Below are 22,175 nucleotides of genomic sequence, written 5' to 3' on the forward strand. Positions count from 1 at the left end.
AACCTCTCCATTCTTAAGGAAATCAGCCCTGAGTGCTCACTGGAAGGACAGATCCTGAAGCTGGGGCTCCAATACTTTGGCCACCTCATGAGAAGAGAAGACTCCCTGGAAAAGACCCTGATGTTGGGAAAGATGGAGGTCACAAGGAGAAGGGGACTCTCCCCCGGTTGCCCTTTTCTGAAATGAATTTAAATGGATCTATGGTAGAACAAGACATTATGTTAGCATTTTGCAGCCCAAACCTTTCTGAAAGCCTTTGGCTAGCACTGATCTCAGTGGCTTTTCAGCATCTGCTTCATGAGGAAGAGGTAACACAGCCTGAGTACATTTCCTTCTGTATCTAGGCTGAATCACTGTACAGTAGCAGCCAAGAGGCAGTCCATTTCTCTCTGCAAGTGATAGTGCCAATCAACATTTTGGTGACATCTTTATTTATACAAGTTCAGACATTGTGGAAAAAATGTTTTACATCATTTATATTATAAGTGCTATGCCTCCTTATATATAATTAATACGCTTCAGCTGAAGAGCAGCGTGTCTTCTAAAAGCAAACGTGTGTAAAGGCACTGCAAAAAGTGTGTGTAAAATATATCAAAAATAAAAATATGATGTACATTGTTAAAAATCCATGCTTTATATTTCATTCTTTCCTTTGCCTCTTATAGCATCAAGGCACTGGAACAGGGTTGCCACAGACAAACACATTTTGTGGAGTTTCTGTGGCACAGGATCCTCAGTACAAAGAATTAACATAATTCTTTAGTGGTAGATTTCTTCCACTCAGTGGATTTAAGATTCCATTAGGGTTTCTGGTGTCCTTCAAAAGGGGAGGGAACCAGCTCTGCAACACTGCTACTGTTAGCTATTGAGAAGCAGCACAAGGGCTTCCAGGCATTTGAAGTGATAGGCATCTTGCTGGTTTTCTTGTTGCTGAAGAGCTGAGAGAGAGAGAGAGAGAGAGAGAGAGAGAGAGAGAGAGAGAGAGAAGAGAACCACACACATCACATCAGGTGTTTGCAATTTATCTATCTGATAATTAAAGGTAACAATAAAAAGGCAGGTCCTTCTAACCTTTTGTATTTTTTTAAAGCAACTATCAGAGCAGAAGTTCTATTAAGCCTTTGGTTTCAGAAAGCATACTACCATAATTGGTTTATAACAGCACATGCCAGATCACTGATTTATCTGGCTCATTGAGGTAGGTCTACACTGATTACAGAGGCTAGGGGTTCCCACCCCTGGCCTACACAAACTAGCAGCAACTCTCCAGGGTTCTAGAAAGTGAGTATTTACCAACCTTGCCTGATGCCAGAGACCGAACCTGGCGCCTTTCCCATGCAAAGCATATGTTCTAGTACCAAGCTAAACTCTTCCCCAAATCGCCCAACGATAATTTTATATAACTAATGCTGGAAATCACATTTGAGAACATACTGGCCTCCTTGATCAAACTACATTAGGTAGAGCTCTCAAAAGCAGGCTCTGTGAAAATGTTTATGGAAGGAACTTTGGTCTAGTGGAGGCTCCCACTGGAATACAAGGGCACTCAAGCACTACCACTCATGCTTCTCCTCTGGGCACCCCAACCCTAAAGAGCAGCCTTCCATGTCCACTAAAGGAAGCTTAGTAAGGGTCTAACCCAGTCTTAGTCTTTCTCAGAATTAAACTTAATATGCTCATGACATGCAAGATTCTATTCAAAAGGCTAATTTTGACTGTACCTTTTCTCTAAGATTTTAGGCAATATGCAATGGGGAAAAGCTATGGCAAGTACACAGATATATCCAATATTCAGTACTAACACACTAATCTAAGCTAGTTCATGTAAAAAGGTTTTTCTTTTTTCTTTTAAGGCACATTATGAATGTCAAAAGTACAGTCCAAAGAACACAAAGCTTCAGGAGGTTTGTTGACATTGCTGCAAACCTGTGCGCACTTCCTTTTGGAGCAAGCTCCATTGAACTCAGTGGGATTCATTTAAAATAGTACTGCATACTATGTGTTTGTTTCTGTGGGCCACACTGAATATTGATGAGCTGTTTGCAAAACAATCCCCGCATCAGCTGCTACTCCTTTTGAGATGGAAAACCAAATTTTCTCCGTTAAAAACGTACTTTTCTTGACTGAAAGGAAGGCGTCGTCTATTCTTCTTTTTATTGATGGGTTCTTCAAAGTCACTTTTGCCTGTAGCACAAAGAAAGAATAATCCAATGACTGTATTAACTCCCCCGTGCCGATGCTCTTAAGATCATTCCTTCTCCTTGGCAGTCATTTATTGGCAGCAGGCCACAAAGCTATGACATTCAGATACTTAAGAATGCAACATGTGAGCACACCATTGTGCATAGCGCTGTGGGGCAGAGGAGGGGGGAAGAGAACAGAGTTCAATGAAATACAGCCAATAAAAGGAGCCACAATCTCCCTGAACATGGCTGTTTGCAAAGCTCAGCATAACAGAAAGTTCCTCTTTGAATATTAAGATGCTGTGTGACACACTTGCCAACTTCTTGCTGGATGCAATGGTGCTGGAATGAGCATAGGGCTGCCTGTTACATGACAATAAGGAGCGTATTTTAAAGCCATGCATCACATAACCTACAATAAGATGCATTATGTTGCCATTTATCAGTGATAATTTGATTCATTATGTACCTCGCAGCTTGCATGCAGAGGCTGAGAGTGGAGGAAGAATATGTGCTTTCAGAAACAGACACCATTTCCTTTTTAATAGCATTTGGAGTTCCACTAAGTGTAATTGGGTGCAGAACAGAAATGTTTCTTCACACTCTGACATAAACAGGAAAACGGAACCCAGAACAGAGTTCTGAAAACAGGTAATTACAGTACTTAGTTCTCAAGGACTCTGTAAGCTTCAGAGGTGCTTAACAGGTGGGGGTGTAACAGAACCACAGAGCTGAAGAAATTATTAAAATGCTCTACACTTCTGCATTGATCAAACTTCATGAAGCTAAAAGGCGATCTTAACCTTATTAGCTGCCATGGAGTGGATGTTTTCTTAGAGATCACTGACCTGGACTTCCTTAAACTTGGGCCAATGGCTTAAGATGCATGAGGCTAAGGAATACTCACAAACACTCCAACTTCTCAGGAAGAAGTTGTCAGAAACAAAATGGCCCTAGGACCAGTTTCTGTGAGAAGGCAGTTTTCAGTATGGCTGGGATTAAAGCATCCCACACGCTAGTTCTACTATACTGGCAGGGCAAGGATAGATGGGCAGGGTATACAGTGGGAAGCTAACTGGTAGGCAGAAGGTAAGGACCCTTGGGGAAAGATTGTAAGTATGGCGGTAGAATAAAAAGAGAAAGTGGGATACAGGCTGAATGGAAAGAATCCCAGTGTAAGACTTGCTATTTCACGTGAATAAGGAATTTAACAATTGTCAAGATTACATCCTGTGCTTTTATGCAAAACACAGAAATGAAGAATTTCTCCAACTGTGGCCTCTCTCATTATAGCAGCATGTTGATTGGCAATCCAAAGGGGTCATTGACTTGGGGGTGCTAAATATCATGTAGTAAATGATTGAAGACCTGCCAATTTTGCTGCAAGCTTTCGTTTTTAAATATGATGTACAGTCTTATTGACCATGCTAATGAAAAGGTAAGATATATAATGTAAAACATAAGAAAAAGCTACAAAGCTTCAGTGCATACATGTCAAAAGAGAGACATCCAGTCTTTTTTTTTTTTAAAAAAAAACCAGAACCCAAAACACTAACCTTCTGATAATTGTGAAGCAAAGCCCAAAGTGCAGATGCTCCTATTCTTCGAGCTACAGGATTATCACTTTCTAGACAGTCAGATAGCAGTGCAATGGCTTTATCTATAAGGAAGACAAAAGACCACACATGCACCGAACAAAAGGACATTATATCATCGTTTCAGCTTCTCCAGTTCACTCCCGTGGATAATTTGTCTCTTTTTTCTCTGGTAAATATTACAACTGTACGTACAGTAGGTTTATATCATCAGAATAATTTATTTTCAACTAATCACTCCTGACTTCTGACATTAGAAAGTGTTCTTTGTAAAAATAAATCTGTATTAAATTTCATGTAAAGCCAAGAAACTGCAGGTATCTTAATTACAAAGCAGGCATTCTAATTACCTAGGAGACCCAAAAGTTGTGGAAAAGAGATGGATACATCACTGCTTTTATTACAATCAAGCAGCATATAAATTCTGTTAAGTAATTAAAAAAAACCAGTATATGCTTTAGTAAAAGCCAAGCGGGTAGCAATTAAGACACTGACAATCTTAACCCACCTGCACTGGCAAAAACCCATTATTCTGCTGCTTCTTACACATGCTTTTCTGTCTTCAAAATGTACCTGCACACTTGGCATTCCATTATCACCATGTTCAGAATATTAGGATTCTGTTCTATTATATTTAAAGCAGATTATGAAAATTGAATAATGATTGCCTAAGAAAGTTTTCCAAGTATGAAGGTCATTGTCGATCAAAACTGTTAAGAGTTCTGTTAGAAAGTAACATGTAGCTTCATCTGTTGCCCCCTCCCCTCATGAGAAACCTTGCAACATATAAAAATTCTGTTTCATTGCATTGCTTCCACTACATGTGTATACAGACATGCACACACACACCATATGATCACGAAATATGTGCAGGTTTCTTATGGATCCATTTAGCTGGGGTCTAATTTGCAGTGACGTAAGAATGCTTTTTCCATTAAAATACTAACCCCTATCTAGGCACAATTCAAAGTGACTATCTATGACAGGCCTAGGCAAACTTGGCCCTCCAGATGTTTTGGGACTACAATTCCCATCATCCCTGACCACTGGTCCTGTTAGCTAGGGATGGTGGGAATTGTAGTCCCAAAACATCTGGAGGGCCGAGTTTGCATATGCCTGATCTATGAAGTCCTAAACAGCTGAGGACCAAATTATATGAAGGACTGTACTGTACCACTGCACTTCCTAACCTTGGATCCCCAGATGTTATTGAACTACAACCCACCTCCCCTCCTTGAGCACTGAGGTTGATGGGAGTTGTAGTCCTACAACATCCAGGGAACAGAGGTTGGGAAAGGCTGTGGTAGAAGACAGCCCATATTATCACATCAGCCTGCCTAGTCATTCTGGGTGTTCCTCACCAAACATAGGAAGCAGGTGATTCGGTAGCGATGGTCCACATGTGAAAAGCTGCCTGATGCCAAGCAAAGTACTTTATAATACAAACACTCAGGCATTCCAATAGGTTTCATAGTAGGATGTAACTTGTTTTCTAGCTGGGTTATTTTTTTCTAATTTTACAGATTTTATAGCCACCGTAATGCAACTTTATGCTATTCTTTCACTTTCACTGTACATGTTTTCTGATTTTAAGTTGCACACAATTTGCAGCTTAGCACTAAAGGGTAGTGCCTAAGTTCTTTAAATAAATTATTTGTTGGCATGCCACAGCATATGATAAATTTATTTCAGGAGTGCCCTAGCCAACTCCCTGCTCTAGAGTTCCAAAATGCTCAATTAGCAACTGTATAAATTTAATTAACACACAGTTCTCAATCAAGTTTAATCATATATAAAATCTGACATACCGTAGATTCCGGTGTATTAGGTGACAGGGCGTATTAGACGACCCCCCAAATTGGCAGCTGCAATTTGGGGGTTTGTCATAAAAGCCCAGTCGCCTAATACGCTGGGCAGCTCCACGCCGGGAGAAAGCTGCCCGGCGCAGAGCGGAGCCCGCCACTCCTGCTGCTGCTTCTGAAGCAGCAGTGGGATTGCTCCGCGCCAGCCGGCTCTCTCCCGGTGCGGAGCGGAGCCCGCCGCCGCTGCTGCTTCGGAGCCACCACAGCAGCAGTGGGGGGTGGGCTCCGCTCGGTGCCACCTATACCCAGCGTATAAGACGACCCCCGACTTTTTAACCTCTTTTCCGGGGTTAAAAAGTCGTCTTGTACGCCGGAATCTATGGTACTCACCAAGGTTAATATATATGGCAATTTATCATTACCATAAAATAGCATAGCTGTATCAAGGCAACACTTTAAACAATCAGTACCTACCATTAGCCAGTATCTTGGATTTGTTGACTGGGTTAAAGCAGGTGTTGTGCAGAATCAGAAGGATCGTATATGGATGGCTTCGGTGTTTGTACTTGGCCATCTCTATAAGCTGATCTAAGCTACCATTCAGCTTCACAATCATTTGCTGCCCATCTTCTCCAAATGATAAATTCAAGAGGAGTTTCAGCCAAGCAACAGCCAGGGGACCAAGGCTTTTGTTTCCTCCTTTTGGCAATGACAGCGACAAAAAGTTCTGCAGAAAGTTACTCTGGAATATGACAGGGGCAAAAGCATACCACATTACTGAAGAACACCATTTCACAGTTCTTCTGTGAAATACATTTCCTCCCTCAAATAAGCTATTTTTCCAGAAGCTTTGATCTAGAAACACTGTTCTGCAGTTTATCAAAATTAGCTCTTCCTCCCAAGTGACCCTTCAAATTGTAGCATATTTTCATCTATTGCTTCAGCCTGACCATCACTTCAGTGAATGACCTCTGCCTGCACAAAACAGAACACAATGAACGTACCATTTGCCCAAACTTCCTGAAATTATGAAAAATTCAACACTAGCCTGAAACTAGAATGCTGTTTTCATAACAGATATTAATAATGCAGTCAGTAAAAATAAATAAATAAAATCCTCCTCTTCCTACACTGTTCAGTCAATCCAGTTTATGCACTATAATCTGGAAACATTATTGTCATCAGATGTGTTAATACTGAGCTATACTCAACCCTCATGGCAGACAAGTGTCATTAAGCAGGTGATTAGTACATACTAATTTAAGACTTAGTTACTTCAGAAAGCTTAACATATGAATCATTATTTTTTAAATAACTTTCTGATCAGCTGACCCATTTTTGTATTTTTGCCTCTTTATTTTATTCTGTTGCATTTCATTTCACATTCTGTAAACCAAATTTTTGGTACAGAAATCAAGCAATAATAGTAATAGCAAAGTTAAAAGTAGTTTTAAGTGTGGAATGCTGTACTATGACAACCAACTTATCGAGACCAGAAGGAAGGACATAATCAATTCCCATTTCTGCTCTGCTTGATGGGCAAAAGGAATAGAGACTATTATTTCCTTGTTCCACTCATTGTCTTGCTCTAAGAAGCAGTGAAGATCGTGAGCTCACAGATGAGGGAGGGAATTGCCCTAATGATTAAGTGCTTTATAGTTTCCGACAGCGTTCATCAAGCATAAGCAGGAAATTACTGTATTATTCAAAAGTGAATTATTGCATCAAAGCAAGCCAATCATTTCTGGAAAAAGGCACATCCCATGCTTTTCATTTTTGAGATAACAATACTGACATTTTTTTCAAAGCAGCAAAGAATGTAAATGAAGATCAAGGGATAGAGGCCCACCTTTCCACAAAAAGCAATGTTGTCACATGACAAAGTATATTGACAGTGCATATAATTAATGTTTAAATGTGTTGGAGCCGTATGCAAATATTATCCTAATTATTTTACTTTTCGATGTGCAACATAGGAAACTGGTGAATAGGGTACAGCAGTTGAAACAGCAGCCAGGAAAACAGAGTGCACAATATAGCAATGAGGAAGCAATCCTACAGCAAGATATTCCAGGATAAGGATCCATTAATTTCAATCCATTAACTCAAATGGATCTACACTGAGCAAAGTTAGTTGAATACAACCCAAAGTCTTTAAATTAGGCTTGTATGCAAAATCAGTAACTAAATTATGCCTATACTACTATTCTTTTCTTTTAAAAAATAAATGAATAATGTCCTGTGACAAAAAAAATCATATACAGTAGTTGTTGTTGTTTTTGCAAATTGTCATAACCAACAATTAAATTACATGGATGAATAATAGAAAACAGCTTTTTTTTTCAAAACTTTTCATTGTTGTTGATGATAACTGTATCTTCTTACAATCCCTATATGTGGGCTTTTGAGGAGTGTGCACTAACATACTGCTTATTCACTTTAAGCCATAGTTTAAAATAAACTATGGTTTAATGTGATGTATGAACCAAGCCTATGTGTGCTATGCCTTTCCCCATAACTTACCCTCCAATTCATCATCCTAAGCATCCTTCTTCTGTTCACAATTTTTTGCTTGGTTCAGACCACATAAGTGTCTTAACATCTTCACTTGGTTTTGTGCAAAACCTAAACTTTTTTGTGAAGTTTAGAAATAAAATGTATGCATACCTTCTGAAGAACACCCTTGCAGTCATGAGATACAACAGCGTTAGCCAGAAGATTAAAGGTCATCTGCTGGATTGTGCTGTTCTCGGCTGGGGTTTGGGCAGCCAACTTCACAATGCTATGCATTAGAGAGTTTCCAGCTGCTGTTCGTTGGGCTGTTTGAAGAGGAGACAATCCACTGCTTGCCAAACACAGAGAACCACAGCCTTCAAAGATGGAACCACAGTTGCATTTAACCATCAGGAAAAACATATACATATACAGTTTCCATAAATACATGTATCTTTTTTGTATAAAAATGTAATCTTATCAATTTCATTATGATTTATGAAATATGTATTTTCAAAACAACATACCAAGACCTATGAATGAACCATTAAAGTATTTATACAGCCTTTTTTATCAGCTTTCTACTAAAATTATTGTAAGTTGATCAGAGAAGAAAATTTATGCTTCAAGCTTCTTCTCAATAAGAAGTACATTAAATTTGGGTCAGTTAAAATAACCAGAAACGGGTTGTGCATGTACATATCTAGATACACTTCCATACAATAAAGAATTACAAATAGGATATTTAGTTTTCTTGATAATACTGGTGATTATGTAATGTTTCTATCACATTTGCTTTTACTCCCTTTCTTCGGGTTAGAAGTATTCAGACAGTCCATGGACCAATAATACCCTATTTAAAATGTCTAGATGTGTTTAACAGAATTCCGAGAACAAATCGTATTCAGTTTTTACAAGATGGTCCTTCAGAACAACATTGCTGTTTGTCCTTGCCTCCTGTTTCAGGGGATCAAGCCAGCTGATTCCTGCAAGCAGGGCATTCCATCACATCCCCACTGTTTCCTAAATCACTCTTCCCAGTAATCTGTGGCTACAAAACATGATCAGTTCTCATCAGGCTACTTAGTCCTCTTAGGGTTTCTTTCCCCACCTGCAGGGTTCCCCTCAGCATGTTGATATTTCCCTTCTCCTGTTCCAGTGGCCCCAAGTCCTTTTGGAACTCACCACCTAGGTTTGGTGTTGGAGGGAGCAAATCATGATTTTAAAAAGTAGCACTGGAGGTGGAGAACAAGTGCTTTTACAATTGTATAATTGTAACTGTACAATTTACTGCCAGAATATTTAGTAATGGGATTAGACATTAGAGAATAGATATCCCAGATGCTGTTAGATGGGGCAGCTAAATGTTCTCAATGTCCAGAGGCAGTTGCCAGGTGCTGGGGACAAACTGGGGTGGGTGGGTGATGTCTTCATGCCATTTGTGAGTACTCCTGAGACACCTCTGCACTGCCACTGCCAAAAACAGAATTTGGACTAGGTGGAAAGTTGGCCCAATCCAATCTTAAGTGCATTTTGGATAAAGCATATATTAATGCAATCTACAAATTTTATTAGTGGCAAATATAATTTATCTTCATAAAACTCTTGACATAAATGCATTAATAATTTTCCACCATCAAATCTTGGAAATCTAATCACGTAAAGCCTGTTAAATAAAGAGCTGCAAAGATGAGCCACTTGAGGCTTCAGTGAGAGGCAACAAATAAATTGAAAACATAATAAGACTTCTTAAAGAGATCACACCCACTTAATTTTTGCACTGTTTGAGCATGAACATTGTTTAATTATAACCCAAACAATTTAGGATGCTGAAACTCACTATTAGTGGTTTCCTGCCCACACAAGGGTCCTTCTGTGCTTTGTAAGAGATTCTCTTTTTAACTGGTAACTGCCCCCACAGTACTCCTCAAATCAGTTTAGAATAAGCAGAGCAGTTTCTTCATCCCCTTCCTTGAAACCTGAAAGCCTCTCAAGTTATTCTCAGCCAAATTGACCCCTGGTGTACCTCTGGATTTCAGGAGAACTGAGAAAACTACATTTCATAATTGCTCCTGATGCTTGGATTCCTACCGCAGCAGTATCAAGCCCTGGAAGGGTGTGAGGGGGAAAACAACGCACAGAGAACAGATCTCTCCTTCCCACAACCAGTAAACTGGTGGGTAGTTGGGGACTTATAGATGGGTAAGATAGAGCTGGAGTGAAGTTCTTTTCTGAATCAGATTAAAATCCAAGCCAGAGAAGAACCTGAGGGTCACAATACTCATCTCATATTTGAGGTGAGCATTTTGAGTTGCCAAGGAGTTATAAAATTCAGAGACATCTCTAGTAGTAATAGTTTTACACTGGTGCACTTTTGCACAGGAAAGGTCCCAGAATATGCCTTGAGGAACGTAATTTGGCTTAATGTATGAATAAAAATTGGTTTGCAGACATAGGCTCCTAGCCATGGCCATGACCCTAAATGCTATTGAAAGCATGCTTAAGGTAATGGCCTGCCCAGTTGAATTGAAGTATTTTCTTTGAATATGCTCTGCTGCATTACAGTCTGTGTTTGAGTGTCTTCTCAGTTTAGTTTGAAAAACTGAAGGCTGTTGTTTGAGAACATAAGTCTAAAGCCCACCTCAGGCATGCAGAACCTTGGACATGCACAGCTTTTCATTGCAATGTCTAGAAAGATAATTTAAATTGACTTAATGTTTTATAAGACTACCAGGAAATTAAAGCTACTTCTGTAATGATGTGCATAGAAACCAGTCTTCAGAATCTATTCACAACAGAAATGGAAGGTTGTGTGTCTTAATATTTCAATTGATGTTACTGTATTTTGTATGCTGTATACCACATTGCTGAATTGTTATGATAGTGTGGTTTATTTAATATATAAAAGGCAAGGCTGTTTTTAAACAGAAATGCATTCATATTCTATGACAACAGAACAAAATAAAATTTTCCACTCTTCCCAATCATGCTTTCAATTTAGATATATTCATACAAAAGTTGTCATAAATAGAAATATAAGCATCAACCTCATAGATACTAATTATAGGTTTATGTGGAAAACTGAACCACAGGAGACAAGAGCTCCTCATGTATTCACATACTTTAGGTTCACTGAGAACATGAACTCATCACCCACATTAGAAAGTCAATGCTGCTATATGCAATGAAGTTCACTGTCCTTCTCCTCAAAACAATAGATGTCTGAAACTTTCATAGCCTGGGTTTCCTCCTATTCTGAAGCTATGCAGATGCCTACTCATGGTATTCTTATTTCCTGTAATGTAAAACCTAGCCATGCTAGGTGTAGGTATTTAATTTAGCAAAAATTATTTGGCTCTCCATACAGGTTCAGTCAGTGTACATCTCAAAAAAAGTCTTATGAAAGGTATTGCTGATTGACAGAAAATTTGGTTGTTAACAGAATGTACCTATGGATGCTGTGTAGACATACTGTGCTTATATTACTATTTTGTGCTTATTCCTAAAATAAATTTTAAAAAACTGCTACGAGAGGAGAAAGTGGGTAGAAAGAATAAATGATATCAAAGGGTAGCCATATTATATACAAACACAGGGCCATAATCAACTAACTTCTACACATAGTAGACCTACTGAAATTAATGATCATTTGGTCCATAAATTTCAATGGGTCTACTCTGAGCAAAAGTTAGTTGACCAAAAGTCAGCTGATGAAACAATCTCCTGGCATGCTATTGTGGGGTTCTCCCAACCCTCCAAAGTGGTGGGGGGTGGGGAGAAGGGGAGGGCCTGTTGCACTAGTGGGAGCCTTTGCACTGGGTTCTGTTAGCAAACAGGGTTAGTTGATTCCACTTTACAATATCTACCTATTCCTTTAAGGAAGTATGTGTGCATATTATATAAATTTTCCAGTCATGTTTAGTAGGGAATTTGAAGAGGACTTTCACTTGCATAGCACAGGGACAGTAAAGGATAGTATTAGTAAAGGATTAGTATTTTCTGGCGATTGTTCCAGTACAAAATATACCCGGTGGCCACACCACCAACATGTGCCCTTTGCCCTGGGAGGCATGGGGGCTCCCATCTCTGTCTTTTAAATGCCGAGGAAGACATTTTTATTACCAGCAGACTTTTCCTTGCAGAGGACTTGAGGTTTTGTTTAACTGTGATGTTTTTTCTGCAGCTCTTGCCTCTGTGGCATTTTTGGTTTTATTTTGAAGTGTTGTTAGCTGCCCTGCATAGCGTACAGGCACTAGAAGGGTGGAACACATATTTATATACAAATAAAGAAGTAAACAAAAGTCTGACTCGTCACCCACCTAAAGGATAGTTTGCCGTGTAGACACAGAGCAAATGCAGAGCTGTTTGCATCAGTGAGTCATCCATTAAAAGCCACGGCCACAGAGCGTGCAAAACAGAGATAAGGTGAGTTCCAAGGGCTGCTGCCTGTCGAACAGAGACAAGAGGACAGTGTAATACTGAAAAGCTACTTTCATAAGAGAAACTGTGAGTAAAAGTTAAAACCCTCACAACTAATGAATAGAAGCAGTGAGATATGGTACTTAAAGGCATACAATAATGTTTCATCTTGTGGCTAAGGAAATCGGCAACTGCATATTCGACCAAGCGGAGTATAGAGGCCATTTTGAGCTTACCACACTCAAATACAACAGAAAGTGTAAGTTCAGATTTACTGAGGGAGGGAAGGCACACACTGCAACTTACATTCAGTAAAGAGAATCACCCCCACCACCACCACCACACATCTTGGAAATTGTTTGAAATTCCAGAAAATGAAATCCCCTGGATGTAAAGACAGAAGGAAGATTGTTCCAGAAGCTTCTGCTAGTGCTTGGAAGAGTTGCCTCCACCAACATTTTCAGCTGAAAGTTGCATGTGCCCCCACATCTCTTACTTTGCAGGATTCATTTCGAAAGAAGCAATTTCTTAGGAGCTGCATGACAAGCTTTATTTCTTTGCTGAGGTTATTATCATCCTAGTAGAACAAAAAGAAATAAAGAAAGTGATTTAGCATCAATATCTAACCAGAAACTACTTTATATGACATATATAGCACCTTTTGCTTCTGGACTTATTTTACCACACTGGAATTGCACCTGACCACCTTGCTTTCTAAGATGCTGGCATTCTAACTGTCTGTGGGAAAGATTATTGAATTTCAATAAGCTCATCTAACGCAGAAGAAGCATTTCAGCTCTACTGAACATAAAGGAAGAGCGATACAATATGGAATCCATAATGGAAGCTACGTTTTCAAACACAGCAAATTCACTGGATGGCAATAAAAGGGTTTGCTCTCAAAAGTGCAATGGAAAGGAACGAAAGTAAGGTGATAAACTGGGTAGGGGAAAGGACAAACAGCAACTTTCAAAAGGGCTCAACAGAAGTCTGCTCTTGCTCTTCTCTTTACATGTAATAAAAATGTAAGAATGTTATCAAGCAAGACCACACTGAGGGATTTGTAGTGCCACATCACAATCTTGGATTTGCATGAAATCAGGGTGGGGTGGGGGGAAAAAAGTGAAGACAGGTTGTTTAACAAAAGTGGCAATAGGGTGGGAGCTAGAAGGGAGAGACAATGAAAAGGATAAAGCATAAAACAATAATAGAATTTTGAGTAAAATGGACATGAAGGAAACTGAGTTGAAAATGGTGGCTTTAAACAATGGCAGAAGCTTAAATAAAGTACCTTCATTGTACAAAGGCACTATTTTATTTATTAAATTTCTATACCACCCATCATCCAAGGATCATAGGGCAGTTTACAATATAAAACCATGAAAAGACATAACAGAGTAACAAACAAAAACAATAACTCCCCCCGACCAATTTAAAAGGCCACAGATTGTTTAATTAACCAAAGGCCTGGGAAAAGAGGCATGTTTTCTCTTGGAACCTAAAGATATGTAGTCCCCAAATAAGCTTCATGGCCGATTGTAGATTTGAACTCAAGATTCTCTGATCCCAGACCAACACACTAACCACTATGCCACACACTCTTTCTTAAGCCCCAAAAACATTTACTCAGGAGTAAACCCCAATTACCACAATGGGATTTACTTGTGCATAGACATGCACTGGATTGTGCTCTGCAACATCAGTAGGAGAAAGTCCAAACTTTTAATATTAATTTTACAAGTTTTCTTTTTTAATTACCTTTTTCCTAGGGACTGCTTTTCCAGGCCTCAAGGAGTCTAGGTTCAGTTGTGCATGAATGTGCTTTATCTGTTCCAAGCAGGTTTCTATTAGGTTGGCTGTAATGAACAATGCACTCTATCAACAAACCTGCCTACACTCAAATACAGTGGTTACTCGGGTTACAAACACCTCGTTTTACAAACTCCACTAACCCAGAAGCAGTACCTTAGGTTACAAACTTTGCCTCAGGATGAGAACAGAAATTGTGCGCCGGCAGCAGCGGGAGGCCCCATTAGCGAAAGCGTGCCTCAGCTTAAGAACAGTTTTGGGTTAAGAATGGACCCCCGGAACGAATTAAGTTCGTAACCCAAGGTACCACTGTACTTGCAAAATGTGGAAGTATAAGACATTCTATCAGTAACCAACGAGTCACATTTTCTATTTTATTTTATATTGATGGACGTGCATTATATTATTTCTAGAACAACAACAACAAAATGTGTTCAGGTGACATACTGCATGCAAAATGACAAGCTTAAGTACCCAAAGCCTAATTAACATTTCAAGTTACTACATTTGAATTAAACTAAGCAATCAGTCCCCCTATTAGCAGACTCTAGGGAGGCATCGTCATTCTCAGGGCATCCTGGCATTTGCAGATGGGCGGGAGAGAGAGTTAAAAAAACAAATAAAAATTGGGAGCCCCTCCCTAGTCCACAAAAGGAAACTAGACCAATGAGGAATGAACATGCTCAGGGGCCACCAGGAACTGTAGACTGTCCATTGGAAAACTGTTTGCTATGGCCCCTAACAGCTTATAGCATCTTAGAGAAAGGTATGGCTAGCTTGCTGGATAAATCCTGTAACTTTGGGAGGATTTCAACAGGCAGTTAATATGTCTCACTTATTTTACAATTAGCTCATAGTTTAAAGAGTGTGTCTTCAATGTACAATTATTTCTTTTCTATGGATTCAACTGACCAAGACACAACGGTAGGTTGAGAACCTATGCAACTCTGGCTCAAACCATTCACATCTTCGGCCCTGACATGAAAGTTTTGGGACTTTTTTTTTTTTTTTACCACACATCTGGAAAGGGATTATTAAGTAAATTGCTTTGGTTCTGTAAATATGGATGTTATTGTTCTGTATGATTTTTCTTTTTAGAGACACTATGTAATATTTCGCTGGCTTTTTCTTAAACATGCTATCCTTATCAAATATTTAACCATACAAAAATGACATCATTAATTATCAGCAGGTATGCTGCTCAGTGTTAGGTTTCATTCACAGGGGAGGGAGGAGCTAGTCGCAGTGTGTAATTTTTTTTTTTAACCAATTCCTCCTTGCAGCCTCCTGTAAAGCCCCTTTGGCAGGAGGGGAGACCCTCCAGGACATGGGGAGGTGGTACAGGGGATCAGTAAAAACCATCTTCCACCACCCCCTTTCCTCCATTGGGGAGCTCTGCTGGGTCCTGGTTCTCTCTGTGAACTGAAGGAACCCATCCATCTGCAGAGGCACAAGTTTGGAACCAACCCACAAGGAATACCAATAACTGCTTTTATTTTGTTCTTATTTGCTCACTTGCAAGCAAGAGGAACGGCAACCCTCTGAGGTTGCTCAGGCATCAATAAATACTAGATCTTCCTGCCTGAACCTTAACATTGGTGCCACGGGAGACCTTTAAAATGGTTCTTCAAGTTTCTGAAGTAAACAGAGTGCTAAAATACATGCCAACATCAACCTTGTGTTTTCCCACCTAGACTGTACTGTCTAAATGCAAGGTTCTCCACAAGGGATTTACTCCAAGGCTCTCATAGATTCAAGGGCATTCAAAATGCACTGCTTGGTTATGGTGTGTCTATAAACAGGTTATTCAGGGCCAGGAGAAGATAATGAACACTTACAATTACAAATATGGATACGATTTTGACAGACTTTTTACAAACACAAAAGACACTAACGTGCATAAATTCAGAACTTCTAAAAATATCCGTCATTGAACCAGAACCACTTGAGCAGATAAGTCTGTTTAATGGTACCTATAAATGCATGACAAAATGAAAGCCAACTGTTGTGGTGCCATTTCTCTAGTAATGCTCATAACCAGCATGTTCTAATGTTGATTGTGATCCTGCTCTTGGTTTTGCATGTCACCAAAAGTAGACTTAGGAACACTTGTTTTAAATAAGATGTGTAAGGCTGTTTTTGCATTCCCTACACAATAAGGAGAACCTCAGTGTGTGTTATAGCAAGGCAGCTCACCTTCCAAAGCACATTTCTGGGCACTTTTACTGACAGCCAAAAGGGGAAGCAAAGCACTGGCAGCAACTCGCTTCAGCACATCCTGAGAGGATTTTCCTTCATAGCTCTACCAGTAAAGCAACATTGGTTACCACACAGAAAATTGAGAGAACATATCCTGCAGGAAGTTACACGTTAAATGTCTGCAAATTCCATTTACACATTTACTTACTGGTTTCCTAGACTGTCCTTCATCACACACAAAATGCATTCAGTACAAAATAATAAAATTTAAATCTCAATGAAACTTGGCAGCACAGGGAACCCCCCCCCCAAAAAAAACACCATTCATTTGGGGTGGAAAACTATACTACCATTGAGAACAGACTCTACATTCGATTCCCAGAGATTAGAACCAGAGAAATGCCTCAGGTGGAATCTACACACATATTAAAAAAATTCAGAAAATGCTTTTTTTAAAAAAGTTTTTTAAAATACATTGAATTTTCCATAATGCTCACCATCGCCATCTAGTGACACATTGTATATTGTACTTGAAACACACTTAAAATGTTTTATTTGCAGCTGTATAGCGGTGTCCTCAGTGTTGTCTGGAATCAGACACAATTTGATGGCCTTCTTCCAATCCACTGGCCGGGCAGGAGGGTGTCACTGAATCCTTCCCTGCCCCACACTTCCCCCCTGGAATGTATCCACAGCAGCTTCTCTCTTGGCAAGGGATACTCCCCATCTTACAGTCCGCACTAAGAGAAAAATGGTCTGGGGAAAATGGCTGCAGTACCCCTTCTTGCCTTTACTACCCTCTCTCTTTATAGGAGCTCATTAACATTCTAACACGTAGGCCTTCAGCTGCCGCATCTAGTTTACCCCTTAGCAATATCTGCAAATTAACCCAATACTTCTACAGAAGTGACTGGATTGACAGGTTCCTCCTATTTTAAGTGGCCATCCTTTTTATTCCTGCTGATAACCAGTGAGTGGAAAGGTGATGATGAGTTATCCTTTTGTCATGACACTTATCAAATCTTCAATGTAGATGATTTCAAACTATTGTTCCCCTTCTCTAGATGTGAACCTCAGGCCCTCTTTGGTCTCCTTTGTTCGATATACCTGGCTCTTACATCAGTGCCAGCTTTGATTTTGCTACTCTAACTGCTTTCTCTGAAATTGCATGCCTTTTTAAAAAGCAGCATGTGAATCCAGCCGCTGCAATAGTGTCACTTGCCCTTTTCAGGAAACTTCTTTTACAGAGACAGAGTTATTACCAAGCTGTTAAAGAGCCTGCCAGCCAGGTAGGCTATATTTTCATTCCACCCTCAAATTCCCCCCTTTGACCTCTGATATCTCTGCCTCAGTGGAGCTGTGGGTAAGTCTGCTCAGATGTCATAGCACAGGCATAGGCAAACTCGGCCCTCCATATGTTTTGGGACTACAACTCCCATCATCCCTGACCACTGGTCCTGTTAGCTAGGGATGGTGGGAGTTGTAGTCCCAAAACATATGGAGGGCCAAGTTTGCCTATGCCTGTCACAGCAGATAGGTTAGCCACAGTTCTCTAGCCAACTGGATACTAAGGGGAACTTTAACACCAGATGTGAGTTCCAAGGCACAGAAGCTGAAGAACTAGTGATGTTTGCTCTAAGTTACATGGTCACATAGCAAGGGGAAAACCCAAGTTTTCCAGGGACACCTTAAAAACATCTAGCATCCAACAGCCAAGATACAAAGGATGCTCAAGGAAAGTGATTCTGTGGCAAAACAAGAAGGCAAGGGTGGTCCTCACAACCTCAGCACTTATCAGTATATAGTCTTGCCTCTTGATTGTTCCTTTATTACTCCTGTCTCTTGCTGTCTCTTACAATGAGATGGTTTTTGAAACCGTATAGATTTTATACAACAGATGTTGTTTTTAACATTACAAGAAGACCTTGCAGCAAACCTCAGGCTCATGTACTCCCTGCTCCTTGCAGCTGTGCCGTAGGAGCTTTGGAAACTTTCATTTCTGTTTTAGATTAACCATGGCTTGCTATGTTGTTAAAACCCACTAAAACGATGGTTGACCCTAACAATGGTTAACTGAAATGAGCCAACTTCTTCTTAAGTAGGTTGGTCTCTATTCATTCTTATTTAAAAATATGTATGGGCTGCTTTTCAACGAACCATTTAAGATTGACTACAGTTTGTCCAGTTCAAACAACATACTAAATGGCACTGAAAGACAAAACTGAAAACTTCAATTTTAAATTATGTCCACACCAGGGGTGGGGAAAGCACAAGCCCAAGGCTCATAACACTAAACCACATTTTAGGGCTTGTAAAATGTATGCAGCCAATCCCCCCCCCCCTAAATCTGTTATTTTCTTTTAAGTTGTGGGGAGGAGGGGAGGAAATTTACACAAACTTGGCCTACAAAACAGGATTGTTAGTCCTGTGTAAATTTTAATCCACATACAGAGGAATTGGAATCACTTTGTCCCCATATGGGGTTCACCTGTATGGCTTAAGATTTTCATGGGAGCCCAACTTGGGCTTTTCTCTTTCTCTTAAGCTCTTTTCACTCATGTTCCTATTTTCTTTCCTTTACTATCTTTTGTGATAAATACACACTTCTTCATGAGTTTACTTTTGAATGTGTGTTTGTGTGTGTGTTCTTTTAAAATTATTTTTATTTGCTTTTCTGTTTTATTTTATCGTCAACGCATACTGTGTTACAGTCAGACACAGGATAGCAGGGGGAAAACAAAAAACAAAAAACAAAAAACAGATATACAACATATGTATATATGTCCTTAAGTGAAACTTCTGAAACCCTCCTCCTGTTAGTCTATGGATGAAATTACTGCACTATCACAAGCATTTTGTCTGCACAAGCATATCAGCTTGCTATTTGGAACAATTCTGGTGTTTTCTCCTGACCCTCCAGAGCCAAAATTGGGGGCATGCGGGTGCACAGGGGGATAATAAGGGGTAAATCTCCTGTTTTATGTATGTAAATATAATAAATATTCTTTTTAAAAAATCATTTTGCTGGATATGCTGTTATTTCGTTATTTTATCACTTAAGAAATGCAAGCAGAGAGAGGAAGCAACATGGTAGAGTGGAAGAATGCAGAGAGGACAGACAAACAATTGAACGTGCACATTTCAATTCACCAAGTGCAAATAGGAAGTAATGCCTACAGAAAATAAAAAGATGCATTCCCAATAAAATACACTGGATCCAGACCTGCTGCCTCAAGAACATTGATTCCCATTAAAATAATCTCCTCCTCCAACACAATTAGGATCAGCGTTAGACTGAAGATAGCAAACACTGAATGGGTCATTTAAGAGGAAGTTATTTTAGCTTCATTTAAACTGAAGCAGGTCATATTAATGGAAAGAAATTGGAAGAGGAACAGGCTTGAGGCCCTAGCCAGTTGATGAATATAACATCCTAAATAAGATCTGCTTATCTTCTGACTTCTATTTGGTCCTAGACAGTAAAGGTCTGGCAGATTTTTCTGACTTGTACTTGAGCAGAAGTAATATTTTCACCAGAGTCATCATCTACAGAAGAAATCACTGCAAGAATAAAAGGCTCAAAAGAAATGGGTTAGAAGCCCAATCCGCTTGGTAACAGAACTATAGGCATTGACTTGGTAAAAAAGGGAGCTGAGAATAGCAAGGCATGAAGTGCTTCAGTATTTTACTGCTATTCCATGGCTTAAGAGCATGATTTTGATGGCAGTAAATCAAAGAAGAAAGAATTTACACAGGGAAATAGAGAAGTAAAATACTTCAGGAATTGTTTCTGCAAAGATATCGATCAGCAGTACGCAAGAGAATATTTTACCAAGGTCTCAAAGAAAAAGAAAAGAGGGTGCTTATAGACAGCTATAATACCATTAACAGCACTGTGGCTAAGATGGGATGGGATTATCCTGTATCTGATGCCAAGAGCCTTGAGTCCATAAAGCAATCAAATTTAAAAGACACTGGCTTCAATATTTTGAGACCACTTGAATATTGCAGTTAAGGGAACTAAAGCTAAGGCAAACACACTGCCATGTCTCAGAGCAAAATTTCATTTCAAAGGGGCAAAAAGGGGTGGGATAACAAAGGAGATTTTCAACTTACATTTAATAGGAAAATAAACTTACATTGAAAGCCAAATAATGTTCCTCCACACCCCTAGCTTTAGCAGATATTCTGAGGGCTTGATTCAGACTTAGCCTGAAAACCTACACTTACTGGTAGTATGCTCCACTGAATATTGTGGGATTTACTCTATGTAAATATAGGACAGTACTGTAATTTATGAAGAACTCAATAGTCACGTGTTTTAATATAGTATTAAAATGTGCAGGTTAGAATTAGAATAGAAAAAACATTTATGGATTCAGTTCTTCTTTTTCACTTATGTTTAATAAGAGAAGTATGCTCAAGAGTGTGTAAAATATAGGAATTATGTGGTCCCAACAAAGTTTAGTGAAACTGATATGCATCTCTGGAAGAAGCCAATAACATTGTTTTCATGCTAGAGACAGCTGCCACCAACCCCTCTTATTTCTGCCCTTCTTAACAATCCCTCTTATCAGAGCTGGCATCAGCACCTCAAGCAGCTGCCATAACCCCAATGTCTTGGTAGGGCCCATTGCAAGTGCCTTCCCTAGCACCTCCCCCTTAATTCCCACTTCCCCTGGTCTAGCATTAGAATAGCCCCATGTGGTAGGTTCTAAGCCAGACTTTGAGTTTCCCACAATGCTCTTGGCCAAGCCTTCCTCTGGACATATTGGGAAACAAACAACAATAACAAAAGCACAGTTAGGCCCTGCTGGTCAATGGCACCTCAAACACTTCCACAGCCAGGAAAGTCCACAGAGCCCACAGAAAGAAGCATGGGCCCACCAGAGGGTTACCTCAAACCTGGAGCCAGTTCCGCCTCCTCTCATAATTCTATTCACACTATTCTTCTGCCTTTCTTCAAGAGCACCCATAACTCTATCTGACACTTCTTTTCTGCATCGCCTTCCCTTCCTTTCAGATTTTCAACTTTTTCAGTCAAATTACTACTTGCTTTATCTTCCCCCACACATGCCAACACCATGGCAAATATCAATGATACATAAGAACAGGGGTCGACAACCTAAGGCCTATGGGCCAAGCAGCCCATGGAGGTCTTTTAAGGAGCCCATGGACCCCCACGGCCTGCTCAGTCGGCTCCCATGCGCCGTGCTAAACCAGTGCGGAGCAGAGCAGAGACAACCTTCCATGACGGTGGTTGGCTTCCCATTGGCTGCAGGAAACTCCTGCAGCCAATGCGAAGCTGTGCATGCCTCCTCCATGCCAGAAACAGCGTTTGCACATGTGTGCGTGCGCACGCACTACAGCCCACTGTGGTTTCTGGGCATAAGAACCCCTGCATAAGAACATAAAAAGAGCTTGCTGGATCAGGGCAACGGCACATCTAGTTCAGCATCCTGTTTGCAGAGCCGCTAACCAGATGTCTGTGAGAAAGCAGAATGCCTGCACTTATGGTGTCTTTACAATTACAGACCTATTGCAGTCGTTAAGAGTCGTCAACAGGCTCATCACAGCTATCTGCCCATCACCCATTCCCACCACCCTTCTGAGTAATACCCCTCCCCAACTTCTCACTATATAGAAGGGTCTGGAAACGTCTGTTTCAGTGTATC

General features: G+C 40.0%; 1 protein-coding gene across 4 annotated transcripts in view; it reads right to left on the reverse strand.

Annotated features, from left to right (window-relative positions):
* Positions 1-414: 414 nt before the first annotated feature.
* Positions 415-22,175, reverse strand: part of RTTN (rotatin) — a 92,662-nt gene continuing 70,901 nt past the window's right edge. For 3 of the 4 annotated variants that reach the window (XM_083746834.1, XM_083746835.1, XM_083746833.1), the window contains exons 41-49: positions 16,498-16,603; positions 14,251-14,348; positions 12,989-13,069; positions 12,393-12,519; positions 8,248-8,450; positions 6,055-6,322; positions 3,740-3,843; positions 2,115-2,184; positions 415-938 (exon numbers count right to left, since the gene is read on the reverse strand). In XM_083746834.1, the coding sequence (XP_083602960.1) occupies positions 859-938; positions 2,115-2,184; positions 3,740-3,843; positions 6,055-6,322; positions 8,248-8,450; positions 12,393-12,519; positions 12,989-13,069; positions 14,251-14,348; positions 16,498-16,603 (1,137 nt within the window). In that variant the 3' untranslated portion in view covers positions 415-858. Of the gene's footprint in view, positions 939-2,114; positions 2,185-3,739; positions 3,844-6,054; positions 6,323-8,247; positions 8,451-12,392; positions 12,520-12,988; positions 13,070-14,250; positions 14,349-16,497; positions 16,604-20,855; positions 22,037-22,175 lie in introns of those variants that run through there. The other variant, XR_014566198.1, reaches the window with a different exon arrangement.

Source organism: Podarcis gaigeae (genome assembly GCF_964106915.1).
Source record: "Podarcis gaigeae genome assembly, chromosome: 7".
Classification (NCBI taxonomy): domain Eukaryota; kingdom Metazoa; phylum Chordata; class Lepidosauria; order Squamata; family Lacertidae; genus Podarcis; species Podarcis gaigeae.